The sequence below is a fragment of the Prinia subflava genome, chromosome 5, assembly GCF_021018805.1.
Source record: "Prinia subflava isolate CZ2003 ecotype Zambia chromosome 5, Cam_Psub_1.2, whole genome shotgun sequence".
Taxonomy (NCBI): Eukaryota; Metazoa; Chordata; class Aves; order Passeriformes; family Cisticolidae; genus Prinia; species Prinia subflava.
The window spans coordinates 13,689,585-13,708,031 of NC_086251.1; the positions used below are offsets into that span (position 1 = coordinate 13,689,585).

At 37.0% G+C, this 18,447-nt stretch overlaps 1 protein-coding gene across 10 annotated transcripts in view; it reads right to left on the reverse strand.

The window, feature by feature from the left end:
* The window catches only part of SOX6 (SRY-box transcription factor 6), a 367,386-nt gene that overhangs the window by 46,105 nt on the left and 302,834 nt on the right, over positions 1-18,447 (reverse strand). For all 10 annotated transcript variants that reach the window (XM_063398073.1, XM_063398072.1, XM_063398071.1 and 7 more), the window contains 2 exons: positions 16,255-16,435; positions 13,416-13,609 (listed from right to left, as the gene is read on the reverse strand). In XM_063398073.1, the coding sequence (XP_063254143.1) occupies positions 13,416-13,609; positions 16,255-16,435 (375 nt within the window). The remainder of the gene's footprint in view (positions 1-13,415; positions 13,610-16,254; positions 16,436-18,447) is intronic.

Consider the following 18,447-nt stretch of genomic DNA (forward strand, 5'->3'; position numbering starts at 1 on the left):
TCTGACCTGCTGGTCCCCACAAACAGTCCTTTAAAACTTCTGAATCAGATATCGCTGGGGTCAGGCTGAAATATCAAACAGTGAAATGTTTCAGTTTAATAAAAGGGGATGTTTTTGTTTTCAAAGCCTTTGCAGCTTTTACAGCAGAAATGCTCAAATAGTTCAGTCCTTGAGCAGGCAGCGAGTTGCAGCTGAAGTTGCTGGGAACCTCTTTGCACTGGAGAGGCAAAATGCTAGACAGAGATAGCTCCTGCCTTTCAAATCTATTAAAGATCTTCATCTCAGGAGCTATAACTGCTTTGGTTTGTATCAAAGCACAGCCTAAAATGGTCTGATCCTAAATGAGTTCTGTCATCAGTTACAAAATAGAATTATTAAAGAAAAAAAATGTGACTGATAACTCACAATGAAGTTTTCAATTTTATCTCCATTTCTTTGCTGCTACAAGCAATCAAAAATGTGATAAATTGTGTATTTTGCTTACAGAAAATGGTCAGCATTTAGCTTAGTTTTGAAGTTAAATCCAAGGCTGATTTAGCAACAAGAATGCAGCTGTATAGAGAACATACCCACAAAATAACAAAAAGAGGTGAAACAACACTATCTCTTCACTGTATGAGATGTTAGTGGAAATTCTAATGTGGAAATTGTGTGCTGTCCTATTAACTGATTAAGATGTGATACATAAGAGCAATGAAGGTGCTGTTCTCATTAGTCCCTACAAGAGCCCCAGCAAAAGCAGAGTGAAGTTAAGCAACAGGGAAGAGCAGCAGCAGGGAGACGAGGAAAGAGACGCAAAGTAGAAGATCATTGCAACTGCTGCAAGAAAATTTCCTCCTCTGTCGTGTGAAAAGAGAATGATAGAGACTTTCACTACCTAAACCATAGTCTGCACCACATTGGGAGTAATCCTAATGCTGCAGCACTGGGATGTTGTAACAGCTGAAGGATGATTAAGTCATGCAGTCCCCGATTCAGAGGCACATGTACTGAGATGCACCCTTTCCATAGCAAAAGCTTTACATTAGGAGAACTTAGGAGGGGTTAAAACCAGAAAATTGGGACCTTTTTTGCCCTTTTAACAGGATTCTTTATGATCTTATAACATGTATGGTAACTACAGTAACATGGAATGGGTGGGGAGAAGGGGAAACCACTTGGTAAACCAAGCAAGGAGTACCTTCATCACCTTCCCTTGTAGGATAACTCACACATGTGCTACAAATTCCCCGACCTGCAGTTCTTTACTTTTGTCTGTCCCTGCCAGTGAGTACATCCTGATAAATTATGGATGGCTTTTGGACCAAATGGAATGGGTATCCTGCACAGCAGAGTGTGATGGTTATTGCAAACGCTGATGGGCATCCCAGTCTATATAGGGTCAGTTTACAACTGGGAACATTCTAATTCAGACTGTTCCTTGCAGTGAGAGAGGAAAAAAAAACTTGCACAAAAGAGGGTGGGAGCAGACCTACAGGAAAAGGTCTTCCTTGTATTTCTAAGTTTTGAGTTCTTTCTGAATGGAAGCCCTAAGGGTTGGCATACGCTCCCTCAACGAGACATTGCAATGATACAGTGTGATCTGTAGTGGGATAGTGGAGAGTAAAACACAGGAGTTATGCAAAGGTCATGCAGGTGACCCTTGATAAAGGGGAATCCCTTGATGAAGGGGAATCCCTTGGGAGGAAGAGTGCAGCCACATAACCCAGTCTTATTCATAGTATTCAAAGAGCTTGAGGAACAGAATTCTGGCAGGGAGCTGGCAGCTGAACACATTTTGGCAAACTGCAGAACCTCTGACAGACCAAGAAGTTTCACAGTACATAACGTGTCAGTGACTCACTTTGTATACAGCTCTAATGCACATCTTCCCAATGATGGCTTCTAAACAGTATGTAAAACAAAAGCATCAGCATCCAACATACAGCAAAGAGTGTTTCTGTGTTTCAGAAATGGAAAAAGTGGGATGCACGAAGCAAGATTCTCTATGTATGTAAAAAGACAGTTCATCCAAATAGGAGGCATAGAATGAAATTGCTACTTCACAATTGAACTCAAGGATGCAAAGAAAATGGCAGGGAGATTGAAATGCTCACATAGCCTGCTGACTCAAGAAGCCCTCGGCAAGATAACAGTGAAATCATGCACCCAGCTACTGATCAACACAGGTCTGACATTAAACCACAAGTGTCCCCTTCTCTTACTGCCTGTTTAATAAATTGCTTTGGAACAAGTGGAGGTAGAGAGGAGATCTTTCCAAAACCATGTCTCAGTGTTCTCCCTCAGTTAATGAATGTCAGCAAGTGGAGTAGAACAGAAATTTGATATGTTTTTCTAGCCCTTCTTATAGAAGCATTTGCAACATGTTAGAGGCCACAGGCATAAACGGGGAATAGTGGGAAATTAATGTTGTCTGTAGATTTTCAGGATGTAAGCTGGGCAATTTCAGCTTGTGGGTTAGGCATACTTTAGGTTTTAAGTAGTGTTATAACAGCTTACTACGACTTGAACAAGATTTTAATATGAGCAATCTGATGTGGAGTATCATTTATTACCCTGTTACACATTTCCAATTGAGATAGACCTGTTTGTGGAGTTAGCATTATGTGACTAGAGACGAACAAGCTATGTGCAGTCAACATTTTATCCAGAAATTGGAGTATTTCTTATCTTTTCAAACTATCCCTGGAGGTTCAGCAACTTCTATACATGTATGAGTGTCAGTGTTTTAACAATCCAACTTTTTAAAGTTCTGTATGAACTATAAACTTAACTGCTCAATGGTTTCCTACTTCTGATTTATGCTGCAGTTGGTCACCCAAGACAAATGCAATTGTTTTCCATGCCTGACTCAAAGATAATGCAACTTTACCTTAAATTACCTGGGAAAAAAAAGGGGGAAAAAAATAAAAGGCAACTGGGGATTCTCTCAGCTCAAAGACCTCCTTGGCAATGAAAAGTTTTTACTTCAGTCTATCAGGTCCTGCATCCAAAACCCTCAACGCCACAGAAAAACCAATGACTCTGCCTCTGGCATACCACTGGTAGGAAAAAGATGGCAGTGGTAAGGGATACTGCAGCAAGGCCTTCAGCAGCCCTAGATTAAATTGCTGCAGAGTTCAGGGAGCTGCTCTAAAGATCTATAATTAGCATTGACCCTATATCAAGGGCTGGAAGATCTCCCCGATAGTGCATTCCTCATTTGGCCAGTGGGTGCTGCATCAAAGCCTCCATTTCTTACTAAGAGAGGTTGAACAATTTGGGCACAAATTGCAAATGCCTAATTGTGCACAAATGTCCATGTTCATATGTAAATACACTCCTAGAAATAAAACCCTGTTTGCATGAATATTTGTGAAAAGAAACAAAGGAAGGACTAAGCATGGTCAAACTCCATTAATCAGATTTCAGACAAACACTTGCAAACACTTTTTCGCATTATTGGCTTAAGTCTTTTCATGAGATAAAAGAAGCCAATTTTACCTGTTAGTGTGTTCATTCTTTCGATTGAAGCAGAACAGTTAAGCCAGCAAAAATTATTATATAATCCCACAAACAGGCAGCTTATCCCTAAACAACAGGGAGTGTATTTGAATTTATCATACCTATTGATGCAGCCTAATGACACTTGAGAAACGAGAGACATTTTTAATTTTAGAAAGTAATGAAGTATCAGGGAAAGCAATCCAAATTTATCCTTGCTGTACTTTATCTGCTGCAGCAGAGAGTTATATTGGCAATGCATTTGGTGTAGCAAATTTGCTTAGAGGAAAACACAGAGCCTGGAAAAAAATGGCAGTAACTTTTGCTGATGTCTTTGCTTGTATCTAAGTGTGAAATAATATGCAAATGTATTCTGTACTTCTCAGGACAATTGAGGAAGTGATATGATAAGATTGTGCAGCTGCCATTCTGACCCACAATTTAAATCAATGAATATATTCCTGTTCTAGCAAATTTATGTTTGAACAATAATTTTCAACCTATCTTTATTGTTTTGTGGAGAAGCATAATAAAAACACAGAATAAATTTCAGTATATATCTGTAAATTCTCCTGAGTAGCTTGGGAAATGTATTGTATATAAGATCATTATGCTGTTACAGTCATCAGAAAGACACTATCCTTTATGGCAGAATATCATCTTTTGGAAAAAATATCCTTTTTAGTTTGTGCAAATTTTTCAACACATCCCTGAGACATGTTTCAATCTAATTCTGTTCCTTTTGAATTTTCAAGTTGCTCCAAAATTTAAGGGAGAAGACCAAAATGGGGCAAAGTTTGTTTCCTTTTCAACTGAAATACCCCATGCAAGGGAAAAAGCAGTGTATTTGGCATGTTTTCCTGAGCTGGAAAAGCAATAGAAGAAAGAGGACAAGTCCCCATTATTACTCTTATCATCATCATCATTATAATTAACACTGTTATTAATTTGGTCTAAAACCTGAAGTTAGACAACCTTTTCAAGTAGCCCTGACAACAGAAATAAAAAATCATAACTGTGATCAGCAAGAATACTGTTAAGCACAGGCAGTGGCAAAACCTCTGGCAGCCAATACTGAAGTGTAAAAATAGCTCTTGATACCAAAAGTTTGTGCTGATTTCTTTCCTGAAAAGAGTATTTCATTACCAAGTGCTCTTGGCATTGAACTGAAGGCATAAAAAACTTTAAAAGTTCACCTAATATGGGAAGTTTCTACCCTCTGCAGTGTGTGTGAGTGTGTGTGTGTATACATATGTGTGCCTCTCTATATATGTGTATATAGTCATTCGAATAATAATGTTTCATATAGATTGTTTATGTCTAGGTACATTCTCTTTTATTTTCTTATAAATGTACATCACTACTGGGCTGGTCAAATTTTTTTTTAAATTTATGTTCCAGTAAAATTTTTGTGATTTATAGTTTGAAAAGATTGCACATTTTTCACTCAATTAATTTGATAATTTAATCAATAGAAAAAATAATTTAGATTTTATTTTAATCAGCCTCTACATGACTTGAGGGACTAAGAATTTCATTCTACATCTAATGCACTGGAATTGAAAATCGCAAACTACCGATGTTATAACGACAATTTTGAAAAGTAAGGTAATTGAGCAAAAGGTTTAAAAGCAAAGGTCGCACAAAAAATTCTTCCATAGGTGTAAACTGGATCTTTAAGCTGTCACCAAAGCTAAATTATCTGCAAATTTAGATGACCTACATATGCCAGAGATTTTACACTGTTTCTTTTTGTCTTTTTTCTGTCAGTTCCACAGTTTCAGTGAACATGTATTTTTAATGCGCAAATTTCAAATACATTATTTGTATGTCTTTCTACACACAGCATACAAAGTCAACCTAAAAAAAAAAAAAAAAAAGAAAGAAAAGTGTAGTAGGTGCATTGATAGGCATGAGTGTGGCTACATAGGTGTGAAGAGCATTTGGGCAAGAGCATGTGATCAGTTAGAGGCCGCATCGTGCGTTACCTGCGGACAAAGCTAACGATTCATGAGCAGCTTTCATATTCCTATCTCTGGGGTTGGAGGAACAGACTTGACAAGATTTCATAGCCACAGCCTTCTGCACCTGGTTCCCATTACAAACCTGGCCTCGATAATGGGGCTGTGTTCTTCTGCAGGGGCTAATGTTAGCACTGGTATTTTCCTCCCATAACTCTTAGAACCCGAGCAGCAATGTTATGGCTGTGCTTGACCCCTCTGTGCATGAGCAGTTACAGCTTCCATCACCTTTCCCTCTACACAGATAGAGATCAGATAAAACATTTCTCTAAGTATGGGTACAATGTCTGAACTGTTTTTATTCCCTGGGATATCTACAAAAGCTAGTGATACATTACAGGCTTCAGGGTTATAGCCAAAGTCAGATTAGTCGTTTTCCTTCTTAGCTTATAATTGAAACATTTCTGCTTAAAAGATATGGTTGGAGACACAGGGGATTTTTTTCCAAGATGCTCTGCTTTGAATTTAATTTCAAATTACACTGCAAGTTCTAGTTGCAAAGCATAAATCCATTGTAATACTTACCTGTGTCTGAGAGATATTAAAATCATTCAGCTATTCAAAAATGCATCTAATTCCAGATCAGAACTCAAAAGATAAACAAAAATGACAATGCTCACTGTGCTCCTAAATACACTTAGAAAACCACTGCAAACACTTATGACATTCATACATAAGCAGAAATCACCTATACCTTGAACTTCTTAAAAAAAGAGCAAGGAATTACCTGAAGGAATATGCTGCCTAGGAAGTCCAGTCATAGCACACATGCACACAATACACCCTGAACAATATGTTGCTTGGAATCATCACTATTTTCTCCCCATTCATTGTTATAAATGCATATGGATGTCAGCCTTTATCTTATCTTGGCATGAAAATTCAAATATTGGAAGCAACAGCATAAATAAACAGAATTTCTCCAGCTAAAAAACTAAATGTTTGAGGTCCAGCATGTTTTCCAGTTCTAATAAAAGGGGGCAGTATTACATCAGCTGAAATTCTGAATTGTCCAAATTATCATAAAAAGAGCTGGAGAAGGATACAAGACTGCTGAATTCCACTGAAAATAAACTGTTACTGTATATGCAGCCACAAATCTGCTTGTTTGCCTTGGGGTAAAATTTTCAGAGCTAGTTCAGTGGGACTTGGGCATTTGCATTGCATTGCAGCCACTTCAAAAAATTTTTACTTGAGTCACTATTTTCCTTTCAAAATTATTAAGGAAACATTACAATGGGTATAAAATGAAGACACATGTTTATGTAGTTGGATAAGCCCTAAGCCTAAAAAAAAATTGCAAAATTATTGCAGTTTCAAAAAATTCTGGAACAAACTGGTGGTTTTTTTCTTTTTTATTTTCTTTTTTATTTAATAGAGATTTTTCAGAATAAAATACTGGTGTCCAAATATGACTTTAGGAAATTAACTTTGAACACCCAATGTAAAAAAAAAGTTATAGCTTACATATATCATGTACAGCCACAAGTAGATTACTAAATTGAACAGATTCACAGTCACGTGTAAAGGACATTTGTTTCATAAGAACTATGAGGATCGCTGGGATTTGTATTTGAAACTTTTCCCTATTCCAGGGCGTTTAACTTAGACCTGTCACTTGTCTGTTCTAAAATGATGGATCTGCAAAGAGGTTGTCTCTATGCAACATGTCCTTCCACGTCCCAGAACGTCCCCAGGGAAAGGTTTGTCTGCTGAGCAGGATGACGTACTCAGGAAAAAACACTTTGCAGTGTCTCTTTGTAGAAATCAGAGTCTTCATTAGACAGATGGAATACACTCCCACTGAGTTGAATAAATTGCCTATATTCTTGCAAGAAAGTGAGACCACACTAACAGTTCCTCAAGTAAAGCAATGTCTTTCTTTCTTCCCTTTCTATACAGTTCTAGATTTTTTATTATAGAATATAGATATTTCAATTACATTATACCTAAGTGTAAGCTGGGGTTGGGGGGGAGGGGGGGGCAGGACCTTTCTTAAGCTGCAGCGAGAGCAGAACTTGCTACAATGACTGTGGAGACAATAACATAGAAAAAGTATTAACTTTGCAAAACTAGTCATCTGCTGTTGTTACTGCTACCCTTTTTTTTTTTCCTGAGTTTTAGGTACTCATCCTTTAATTACAAGTATAAGAAAGGTTTAACCAACAGAAATAAGGAACCAATTGAAAATCCTTACAATTTCTGTCATGTCTCACTGCAGCCTGAAATACAAGCATTGACCCCCTATTTGCTAAGTGTCCATAGTCTGCTAAAAGAAACTAAAGGGGAAAAAAAGAAAATACAAGTTTTCCTTAAAAGAAATAAGGAAATGAGAAGAGATCATTACCTGCAAATCTAAACCACGTATTCATAAAGATTTATAAGAAATCCATAAGGCCTTTATGACCAATTAATTCATGTTCTAAATTTAAAAGTGGTCAGGACTCCTTTCAGTAAAAGAAAAAAGAGAACTGCATGCAGAATGAACTGAAAAAATATTTGCTTAACTATGTGTTTGGGGTTTTTTAACAGAGTTGAGAATTGACTAACAGCAAGGATGCTTGTAACAAAGTGATTCTCTGAGATTGTCTGATAAATCTCCTGCACATGCAGAACAGACAGTGTGACTCCTTCCACTGCAGTTGTTCTGTCTCCGATGCTGAATGTGTGGGGAGGAAAAAGCTGGCAAAAAAACTGATGGCAGCATAATGCAGCTCTGCTTGCCTTTAGGAGAAAACCAGCACAGTGCTGGAGCCATGGCAGGGCTGCAGGCAGCCGGAAGGAGATCATGCATGACTAGTGGCCTTCCTACAAAGACTTCCTGAAGAGTTTTTGTACAAGTCTGTAGATGTGTGCGGGAGCTTCATGTACACGATGAAGTGTAACAGCTCCAGAGGAGTTGTTACACTCTATTGTCTCAATAATCCACATACTTAACAGTCCCTAAATACGGCAGAGCCTAACGCCTCCAAAGGGGTCGTTATGGCTTATCAAGTCAAATCCAAGTGCCTAAATATGGATTGGTTCAACAGACTGTAATATCTCCAGGGGTGAATAATACACCTTCTTAAGAATGTACACATTTTGCATACAAACTGTGCTCTATATTAGGATAAATTACGTGGATTCAACTTGTGAAACTTTGATTTAGAGATAAGAAAGGAATAAAAGGCTCATTAGAAGAGGTGCTAAAATACCATAATTCCCAGGAAGGAGGCAATGACTCATGTAATTTATTTTGGGGTCGAATTCTGCTTTCCCACTGCAAATACACAGTTGCCTGAAAGTCTACAAAAGAGTCAAAATAGAATATAAACATAAAAATGTTATATACAATTCTGCTTACTCTCAGATCTCAGTGAATATGCTCCATGGCAAGTAAATGAGGATGTGGGGATACAAATATGTTGTGCTGATAGATTTTGTATTTATCCCATCTTGACTTTGTATATTTTTCTCCAATCACAGTTCTACCTATATTTTTTAATACAAAGATTTTCTGAAGCATCTTTGTCAGCGTTTTCCTGCTTTATGTACAAAAAAGATAGGATCTGATTCTTTTTAAAATAATGTCAGTTATCTTATAAATTATATAACATTTTCAGATTCATTTAAAGCCTTAAATCAAAGCAAATCTTCTAGGCAATGATGGTAGTTTGAAATACTGAAATAAATACAAGTAGCTGAAGCAATGCAGATCTTGTTTAAGTACTCTTTTTTGTTGACGGTGAACATGTCTTGAATGGGAAAAAGTCACATCCTCCAAACAAAGATAAATTTTTGGTCTGATTTTACTTTTGCTTCTATCACATGGTAAAAGCTCTGTGTACTATTTTCTTCATTTTCCTAACTCTCTCCCTTTGCCCAGTGTTTCTATTTATTCTGTAAAACGACCAATTCCATTACTCTTCCCTCTCCTCAGTCAGACCACACTTGAGTTTTTTGCTCCACCTGAGGTGGAGCAGAAAAAATTCAATTTTGTTATAGCGATTTTTTTGCCTCATGTGCATTGTACTGGTTTAGGCTCAGAGTAAAACTTAGTTCACATGCTGCTGAGTTTTGGATTTGTGACCAAAACTGTGCTGGAGAACACAGGGATGTTCCACCTATTGCTGAACTGGGCTTCTACAGCAAGACCTTTCCTGGTTTTGATGCTGCTCTGCCAGAGGAGGCTCGGGGTGTGCCAAGCACTGAGAGGGGGACAGAGGCAGGCCAGCTGACCCCAGCCAACCCAAGGGATATTCCACACCATATGACATCAGACTCGGCAATAAAATCTGGGGGAAGAACAAGGAAAGGGAAACGTTTGGAGTTTTGGCATTTGTCTTCCCATGTAACTTATTTGTGCTGAAGCCCTGCTTTCCTGGGAAGGGCTAAACACTTACCTAGCAATGGGTAGTAGTCAATTAATTCCCTGGTTGACTTTGCTTATATGCACAGCTTTTGCTATACTTATGAAACTATACTAAGAATCCCACAAATTTTCTAGTTTAAACCTTCTGTCTCTCCTCCCCATCCCAGGCTGGGTGTGCTTACCTGTCTGTCCTAAGCCACAACAGCACACAAACTCAAGTAACTCTACAGCATGCTATCATCTCTAAACTAACCTTAATGTTTTGGCAAATGACAAAGTTGGGCTGTCCCAGAGTGCTGGGTATTTTTGTTTTGGTCTTTCTGATGAGTGAATATCTGTGAGCACTTTGAAAGCTTTGTAGATTTTTTTTTTTTTTTTTTGAACAGCAGAATACGAACACAAGCAATTTTCAATTCTGTGTCTGTAACCAAATACAAAGCTTTCTGAGATTTAAATGACACATTTTCAAAGAGGCCTAAGCCCAGGCTTTGAAGTTATGTACATAATTTTGTGAGCGCAATCATTTGCACAACAAACTATTACCAACTATCTGAACTCGAAGGCCAGTAACTGACCAGAACTCAATAGCTTTTTTAAACCAGCTGCAGGCAATTAATTTGTCATCTTTTTCTGGTGCCAGCTTCCAGCTACTCATTTCTACAAGTCTAATTACCTGAAGCTGATTTCTGAGAATTTGGTACTGAAAACACAGGGTTCTGATTCTTCAAAAGCTTCACTGGGATTATGACAGAACCTATATGCAGTTTTCTTGGCATACAATTATTTCAAAATTATGTTTCTCTAATTGGAGTGATCTAGCATTCCTGTTCCCCCATCTTCATTTGGATCATCCTGCCCATCATTTTTAGAGTAAAAAAACTATATCATAATGTAAAAATTGAAAGGCAGAGGGTGCAGGGGGAAAGAAGAGTGTTCTAGAATTCTGTTTGTGTAAAGGATGCTTCTGGTTTTAATGTATTTTATACTTGCTATAAAACATAAATACATTTTCTTAGTATTCATGACTAAGTTAATACTTTTATTTTCTTTAGGATAAGAGTCAGGATATCCCATCATTGAAAATGACTGATTTATGTCCTGTTCTTTTGCCACCTCTGCCTTTTCTCACATCTATGGGGTGAGGATAACAGACCAGCATTCCAAAGGTAAAACCAGAGTGCATACTACAAGCTTTTCCTGCCTTAATGGTTCTGTAGTTCTTGCTGCAATAGATAAACCCAGCATGATTACACAGGGTCACAAAGAGACTTAACAACAGATTTCCCTGCTGCTGTTTTATTCTTAGGCTTTAAAAGTTGGAAGTGCTACCATGAAAAGTCTCCTCACAGAAATGAGAATGGTGTTGTTTGTATCTGTTAAAGAGTTCCAATTCACTCTGCTATATTTGCAAGTAAAAAAAATTTTTTTTATACATCAGACTGCCTGATGTATAACATCAATCTGGAAGCTGTGCATCAATCTGTGTATTGCTAGTAACTGGCACAAAATAGAAATTTCAGATTATTCACTGAAATATTTACTGACTCTGCTTTAAAGGGTGAAAGATGAAATAGGAACTTGTTATATCGAATACAAGACATAAACATGATACTGAAAATACGCAGGGAAGAGACTCAATAAGTAAGTGGATGCCATTTTTATACTTATTTTTCAAAGTGAAATCAAACGTTAAGAATTCTTTTAATAGCCCTTATAGCATATTAGATATTTTTTAAATGTCAAGCCACTGAAACTCATAAAATAAATTTTAAAATAAGCATAATTTATAAACTCTTAATACTGATCATGTATGTGACTTTTTTTATTTCTATAACCAGGGCTTTAGTATCCTGCCTCTTGATTACTTAAGACAAACACTGACTTTACAATTACAGTCTTTGAATACAGCCTGCTTGATCAGTAATTAATTTCTATATTTTTAATAATATCAACTTGAATTAAATGAGGTTTTCATTTATGACTTTTAAACTAATAATAGCAGACATATATATTTATTAGACACTGAGTCTGACTTGGAAAAGCATTGTTTATCCTGTGTGGCAACATTTTAACAAATCTTTTTTAACAATCACTACTTGTTTTGAGTGTTGTAAAGAAACTATCAAGTAAAAAAAATGTAATTAAAAGGTGTGTATAAATCCTTAATGGGTCTGGTTATGACATTTCTTTGTCTTTCTGTGCCATGCTACAAAACACTCACCTAAGCATTCCCTTGTAGGCTGAGAAAATATCAGAATATTATCAGATTCATCATTTAAGTTACAGTTAACATTCTGCTGAGTCTTATACTCAACCTGGACTCAAAACTCCTGTTAGTCTTCGGGCTACAATATCATCTTCCCTCCCTCACTCAAGAACCCAAGAACCTACCCTGCCCTCTGATACAGAGAATCACAGAACCTTTATAGGCACTGGAGCTACCTGCTGCTCTGGAGTGTTTTAACCAATAGTCTGAAACACTAGTTCCTGTATAGGCTAATTAATGTGTCCATTTTCTTTCCATTCATAACTAAATTTCATCATAACAATTCCATTTGCCAAAGCTTTAGTGATTGCTGCGATAATGCTTCTCCCCTTCTAGCTGACTGGAATAAGTGTTGTGGTCTCTAACTGGTTTTGTGTCAGTGGTGAAAAATAAAGTGTGCTTTATTTTTTTCAGCACGTGGCACATCTAGGGAAGCCAACAGAGAGGCATTCTCCATCCAGAGGGCTGCCTTTTATCTCAGCCAGTCACCAGATATTCTGCTCTCTTGCCCTGGTGTACATGCAGAGATCTGCTGCTGGAGCAGATCCTGAAGACCTCAGAAAGGCCACAAAATGGGACAACACAGGTTCAGAGGATTTTCCAAGAGTGTTCTTTGTCCTCTGGTCCTTAAAGCAAGTGTGATTGAAACTGCTCCTTACCTTTCATAGATGATCCCAAGCTGCTATTTTGTAAACTGGATCATGTCCTGCTCAGTCCAGTGCTGTCCCATTATCCCAACATTTTCTCTCATTTACCCTTTTACTCTAGTGTGCCACCTCATTTCAGTGATTCAACACTCGAGAGTCAACAGAGAATGTTTTATCTCTAATTTCCCACTGCAACTGAGAGCCAAATGCAACTGTTTTGAGCCTAAGTACTTTGTTTCACCTGAATCACAGATTCAAGCACACTCAATTCATACACTGGCATTGTAATAACCAAGCTAGAACAGAACTGGCCTTTTAGCCATATTTATCAATCCAGCCATTCTCAAAAGCATAATTCAAAATCTGGTGACCACAAACCGTGGAGGTTTCAACCAACCCTGCTTCCATGTTTCTGTGAGCACGCTTACAGCTTCGTCACATGCCTGCACAGGACTGTGGGTGTGGATGCTGTCATGTAAACCCAGAGAAGTTTGTGGCACAGCACTGCAAGGTGACAAGGTGTATTTGACATGAAACTAGAGATGGCTAAAAGCTCTAAAAAGAAATTTCATATAAAAGTAAGAAGGTATTTTGCAGGGAAGAGAAGAGTGAGTGACAGACTGTGAGGAAATGGGAGACATTACCTTTTCATTCCTGCAGTTGTTTAGACCCATGTTATTCATGGAGGGCAATTTTCCATCAACACCATGAGGCTGCTGTTGCTGCTGCTGCTGTTCCCTTTGGATTTGCTCTCTCATTTTTCGAGCCTCCTGAATGGCTTTCATTACTGTGTCCTGGTCCCCAAATAGGGCAGGTGAATTAAGACTGGAAAGGATATCTACAAAGAGAGAACACATTTTATTTAGGTAACTATCCAAACTGGAATAGAGGGTAAGAACTCTGCTCTCACACTCTTAGAGCTGCACCCAACCAGCATCTGCAGACAGAGGAGGAGTGCCAACTGTTGTTTGTTTGAAGGCTGAATTACTCTACTAAAGTGATTGATAAACTCATGCACTTCTTTTTCTGTTAGAAATACAACCATTGAAGTCTTGGGATAGCCTGATATGGAGCTATCTGAGCATATTCATGGACTCAAATTTAAATGTGTGTTTAAGACAACAGTATTGTGAAGCTTAAACTGGACACCTCTGATGAAATGAACAAAGGAAAAAATCTCATTTACTAGGCCATGAAACTCCATATCTGTTCTCAGAACTTTATAGAAAGAGCCATCACTCTAGACACTTGGATTTACATTTCAGAAACAGCACTCACATTTATTTTTTGAGGACAAAGGTCATTATCACCATAACATGAGTATAAATCTCTAAATCAGTAAAAAAAAATCCAGTTTTCTTTCCATCACTCTGAACAGGAAGAAACTTTCAAACGAGCATCAAACTCAGGCAAGCATTCCTGTTACATCTTACAATGCATTGATGAAGATGAGTAGCCCAGATACAGTTTTAGATTTGAGAGGAAAAGACAGCAATTATTCAATTATTTTGTGACTGTTTCTTTTTTGTTGCTGTGATAAAACTGCAATCCACCTGCTGTGATAAAACTGCAATCCACCTGCTCCTGCAGAATGGAAGTATTCTCTATACTGCACATGGATAGATTGGTGCAGATATATTCTAGATTGAGAATTTTGAGCAAAGTTTCACAGTTTGTGACCTGTGCATTTGTCTGACCAGTAGATGACTTTTATAAAAGCCCTGAATTTGCTAGATTTGTGTGCTTATTGACAGTCTACTATTAAAAAAAAAAAAAAAAAAAAAAAAAAAAAAAAAAAAAAAAAAAAAAAAAAAGTTAAAAAACCACCAAAACAAACCAAAACAACAACCAAAAGCCTCAAAGAGGTTAAGATCTGGAATTAACATTCAAAGAAAAATTTTAAATTCTTTTCATTTTACTGAAGTTCAGCTGAGTACAATACAGCAAATTTAACCTTGAAGGACCCTGAATTATTTTAAAATAAAAATGATAAAGGTTTCTCACATTTTATCCTGGGAACCAAATGCTTAAGGTAATACTATGGCCTAAATTAGAAGGGATACTGACTGGGATGTTTTCATCCCATCAAGGGATGGGACTGGTGATGTCTTCTATCTGAACAAAACACCCTTCTCTAAAATAAAAATAACGAACTATAAGACAACTACTTCTTGCTGAGGAAAATTTACAATGCTCTGAACCATTTCAGCCATTAAGTTCCGTTCTGGACCCTAAAGAAGTTGGGAACCATATCTGCATGATTTTTTTATAAGATTTAGATTCATAATCATCTACATTTATTTTGAAATGTAGCAAAAGCTCCTACATGGTTTGTTGATTTTTAGTAACACCTTCCTGGTTTTTTTATACTTAAGGATTTAGACAAAAATTTTTTATGACTTTACATGAAAAATATTTATACCTTAGGCACTATTTGTCTTCCGTGTCCCTTTCTCCTGAATGGTGTGTGACTTCAGATTGATATTTCACTTTCTAATGTAAGATAGTGCAGGGATAGTTGCAAATAATTTGACAGGTAGAGTGTCTAGATAGTTGCAGAAAATATCTTTCAGAGATCATGATGTTCCCAAGTGTCTGGGAATGGAAAAAAACCTATAATTTTTATATATTTAATATATGTATTTAACATATCTATTCATTATTCACAAGTGTTTCTATATATTTTACAAGTACACTTGAGCTACAGATTGTGAATAAGTGGTCTGTAGTATTTAGTCACTGTTAAAATTTACTATTTGAACTTTAGGGCTGATCATCTACATTTTGCAGCTCTTGATTCTGTTTCTTGACTGGTTAAAGTAGTCTTCATACATAGTTTTCAGATCAATTTTGTTTCATCACTTAATAAGCTTAAAGAATCTTGAACACAGGTCAAAAATTCCCTACTTGTAACCATATGAATCAACAAAATCTTGACAGCTGAGTGAACAAATAACAAAAATATGATCAAATAATAAAAACACGATCAAATAATAACATAAACTGGCTGGACTGATGAGTTCCCATCTTTATTTAAAAAAAAATCTATCTAGTATTTGGTGAGACTCTACGTGCATGGAAAGATAGTTTTTTTATTTTTTTCATCCAGAAGTCAAAATTTAAAAGTTAACTCTGTGTGTATACACCCAGTAGATCCCTTTAGGAGAGATACTCACACAAACCTGTTTTACAAGTTTTATATATCTATCTTTATTTACTTATCTGTGTATATTTGTATGTATTTCCTATATTATGTATTTCTTTCCTGTGTTTGTCACACATTGATACATCTCTTTGGATACTCTAATAAAACTTTGGTAACCAAGCAAACTTTGAAAAGATTCACTATAGTTTTTTTTTCTTCCATTTGAACCAGAAATGTACGGCCAAGTATCTACCTAATCCAGAACTAAGTGTGCTCAGGCTGGGATTTCACGCAGAAAATGCACCTATTTTCCCCTTTCCCCGGGGCAGCTCGGTTACCTAGAGAGGATCCTCTTCCCAGGGATGCACCGAGCGGGCTGGGGATGCCGCTCTTGCTCGTCACTGTCACCGGGCTGCTTTTGCTGGCCGGGAAGAGATTCTGTGTTGGAGACGTCGGGGATTTGACAGGTTCGGCTGTTTTGGGTCGGGCTGAGAGATTCAGGGGCTGAGCTGCTTCATCCTGCAAGAGTTCAGTGTAAATAACTATTAGGAAAAGACAAATGAACGCATCGTTTTGCAAGCAGCAGCTACTTTACACCTCGAAGACAATACCACATTCCGCAGCAATAATAACAAAAGAAGCTCATTATCTGCCTCCTTTAAGATTCAACGAAAGGAAACCTCATTAATTTTGCTGCGTTATGCTTCTTATTTACATTAACTATGTGACTGGATCATTCTTTTTGCCAAATTAAAATTTGAATTAGCTCACATTACAGCTTAATTTCCTAATGTGTTTTCAGAGATCTAAATTAACCTAGGGCATTTACAAAGAATTATTTAAAATTTCCAACAGCTCGGTAATGCTTTTGCACTGGTTCTATTTGAAAAGTTCCTGGCACTATAAAAATAAGTTATGTAGCTTATTTTTAAATGTATTAGAAACTAAGGAATCAGAAGCACTACTATGAAAGGATCATTTGGAAACCCTGACAGCTCTTTGGCCCAGATTTAAAGCTGCTGCTAGCTTATACATTCCATGAATCCAATTCAGAATACATGTTTTGTTTAGTGAAATCTATGTTGGTCCCTCATAATGGGAGATAAGGATTTCACTGAATTCAAATTCCTATACTTATTAGGGTAGTGACTACATACCATATGCATTTAGAAATATATTTTATTTTCTACTATTTTTGTTAACTTTACAATATTTAATTATTCAAATGTCAAGTTTTTGACAGATTTGTGCAAAATCAAAACCATTTTCCACATAACTGCTATTCTGCTCTTTGATACTTCTGTATCATTCCTGTACTGTGTACTTATTTCTCCTGCATTTAACCTCTAGTATATCTGTATGTTTTATTTGTATTAAGACAAGGCACATTTTTTAGGGGTGTGGAAATCTAGTATCAGCATCTTGATATGATTTGATGCTTTTCATTTGCGACTGTGGAGGAAACTCTCTCTGACATATCTCTTGTTTCTGTGCTGTAGAATAGGTCCATCTAAAAAATCTCAACTTTTTGAAGACTTATTCAAGCAATTAAATTTTTTTATAAGTATAAACATTCACAGTGCAACCCTCTTCCCATTCGCTGAGCTTTTTCCTTCTACTTAATACATTAAGCAAGACAGAGTGCTTGGAAAATTGTGAAAGAGTGATTTTCTGCCATTAAAGAGCCCAGTAAGACAGAGCTCCCATTTAAAATATGCCCAGAGCAGAATTATGCTGGATGTAAAAGATTGTTCATATTTTAAAACACTACATTGATCACTTCAAAGCTTAAAATTATGTCAAAATACAATAATTAATCACATTATCTCATCTTTTCCATTCTCCTTACTGTCAAACAAAGTACATCTGCTTACACACTATGCATTACACAGGAAAACGTAACAAACAGGTATTTATAATGCCATCATATCACCAGCTATTAACTTTTCCCATAAAACTGCATGACATTTGAATTCTTCCTGGCCTCGGAGTGTGCACCAACGACCACACTCTTTTGAGGTCTAGGTGAGAGCAGAAGCTCAAAGCTACGAGGGACAGAGCCCCTTTCGGTGCTTTGTGGCCACACTTACACAGGACCCCTTTCCTTGCACAGATAAGAATGGGCTTCCATAAACTTTCTCCAAGAGCTCAAATCCCCATCCAGACCAGGAAGTTTGCCAGGCTCGGTACTGTGAACATGTGCACATACAAATCTATGCTACAGTGCTCAATTTTTAAAAACCTTTCCCTCTAGTACTGAAACGATAATGAAAGAGCTCTAAACACTGCTAGAACTTGTTTGGTTGTGTTACATGGACAACACTGTCATTTCTGCAAGGCAGCCAAAAAACTGGGAAACATTCTGGTCACTGACTTAAGGAAAACCTACATTACTTTTTGAAAGATCTGTCTTCCATAGAAGAATCGCATTAGTTCTATCAATAATGCATGTTGTTTATACAAACTACTTAAAAACAGAGAAAATATAGAGGATTTGTTAAGAAAATATAGAGGATTTGTTAAGAAATGCA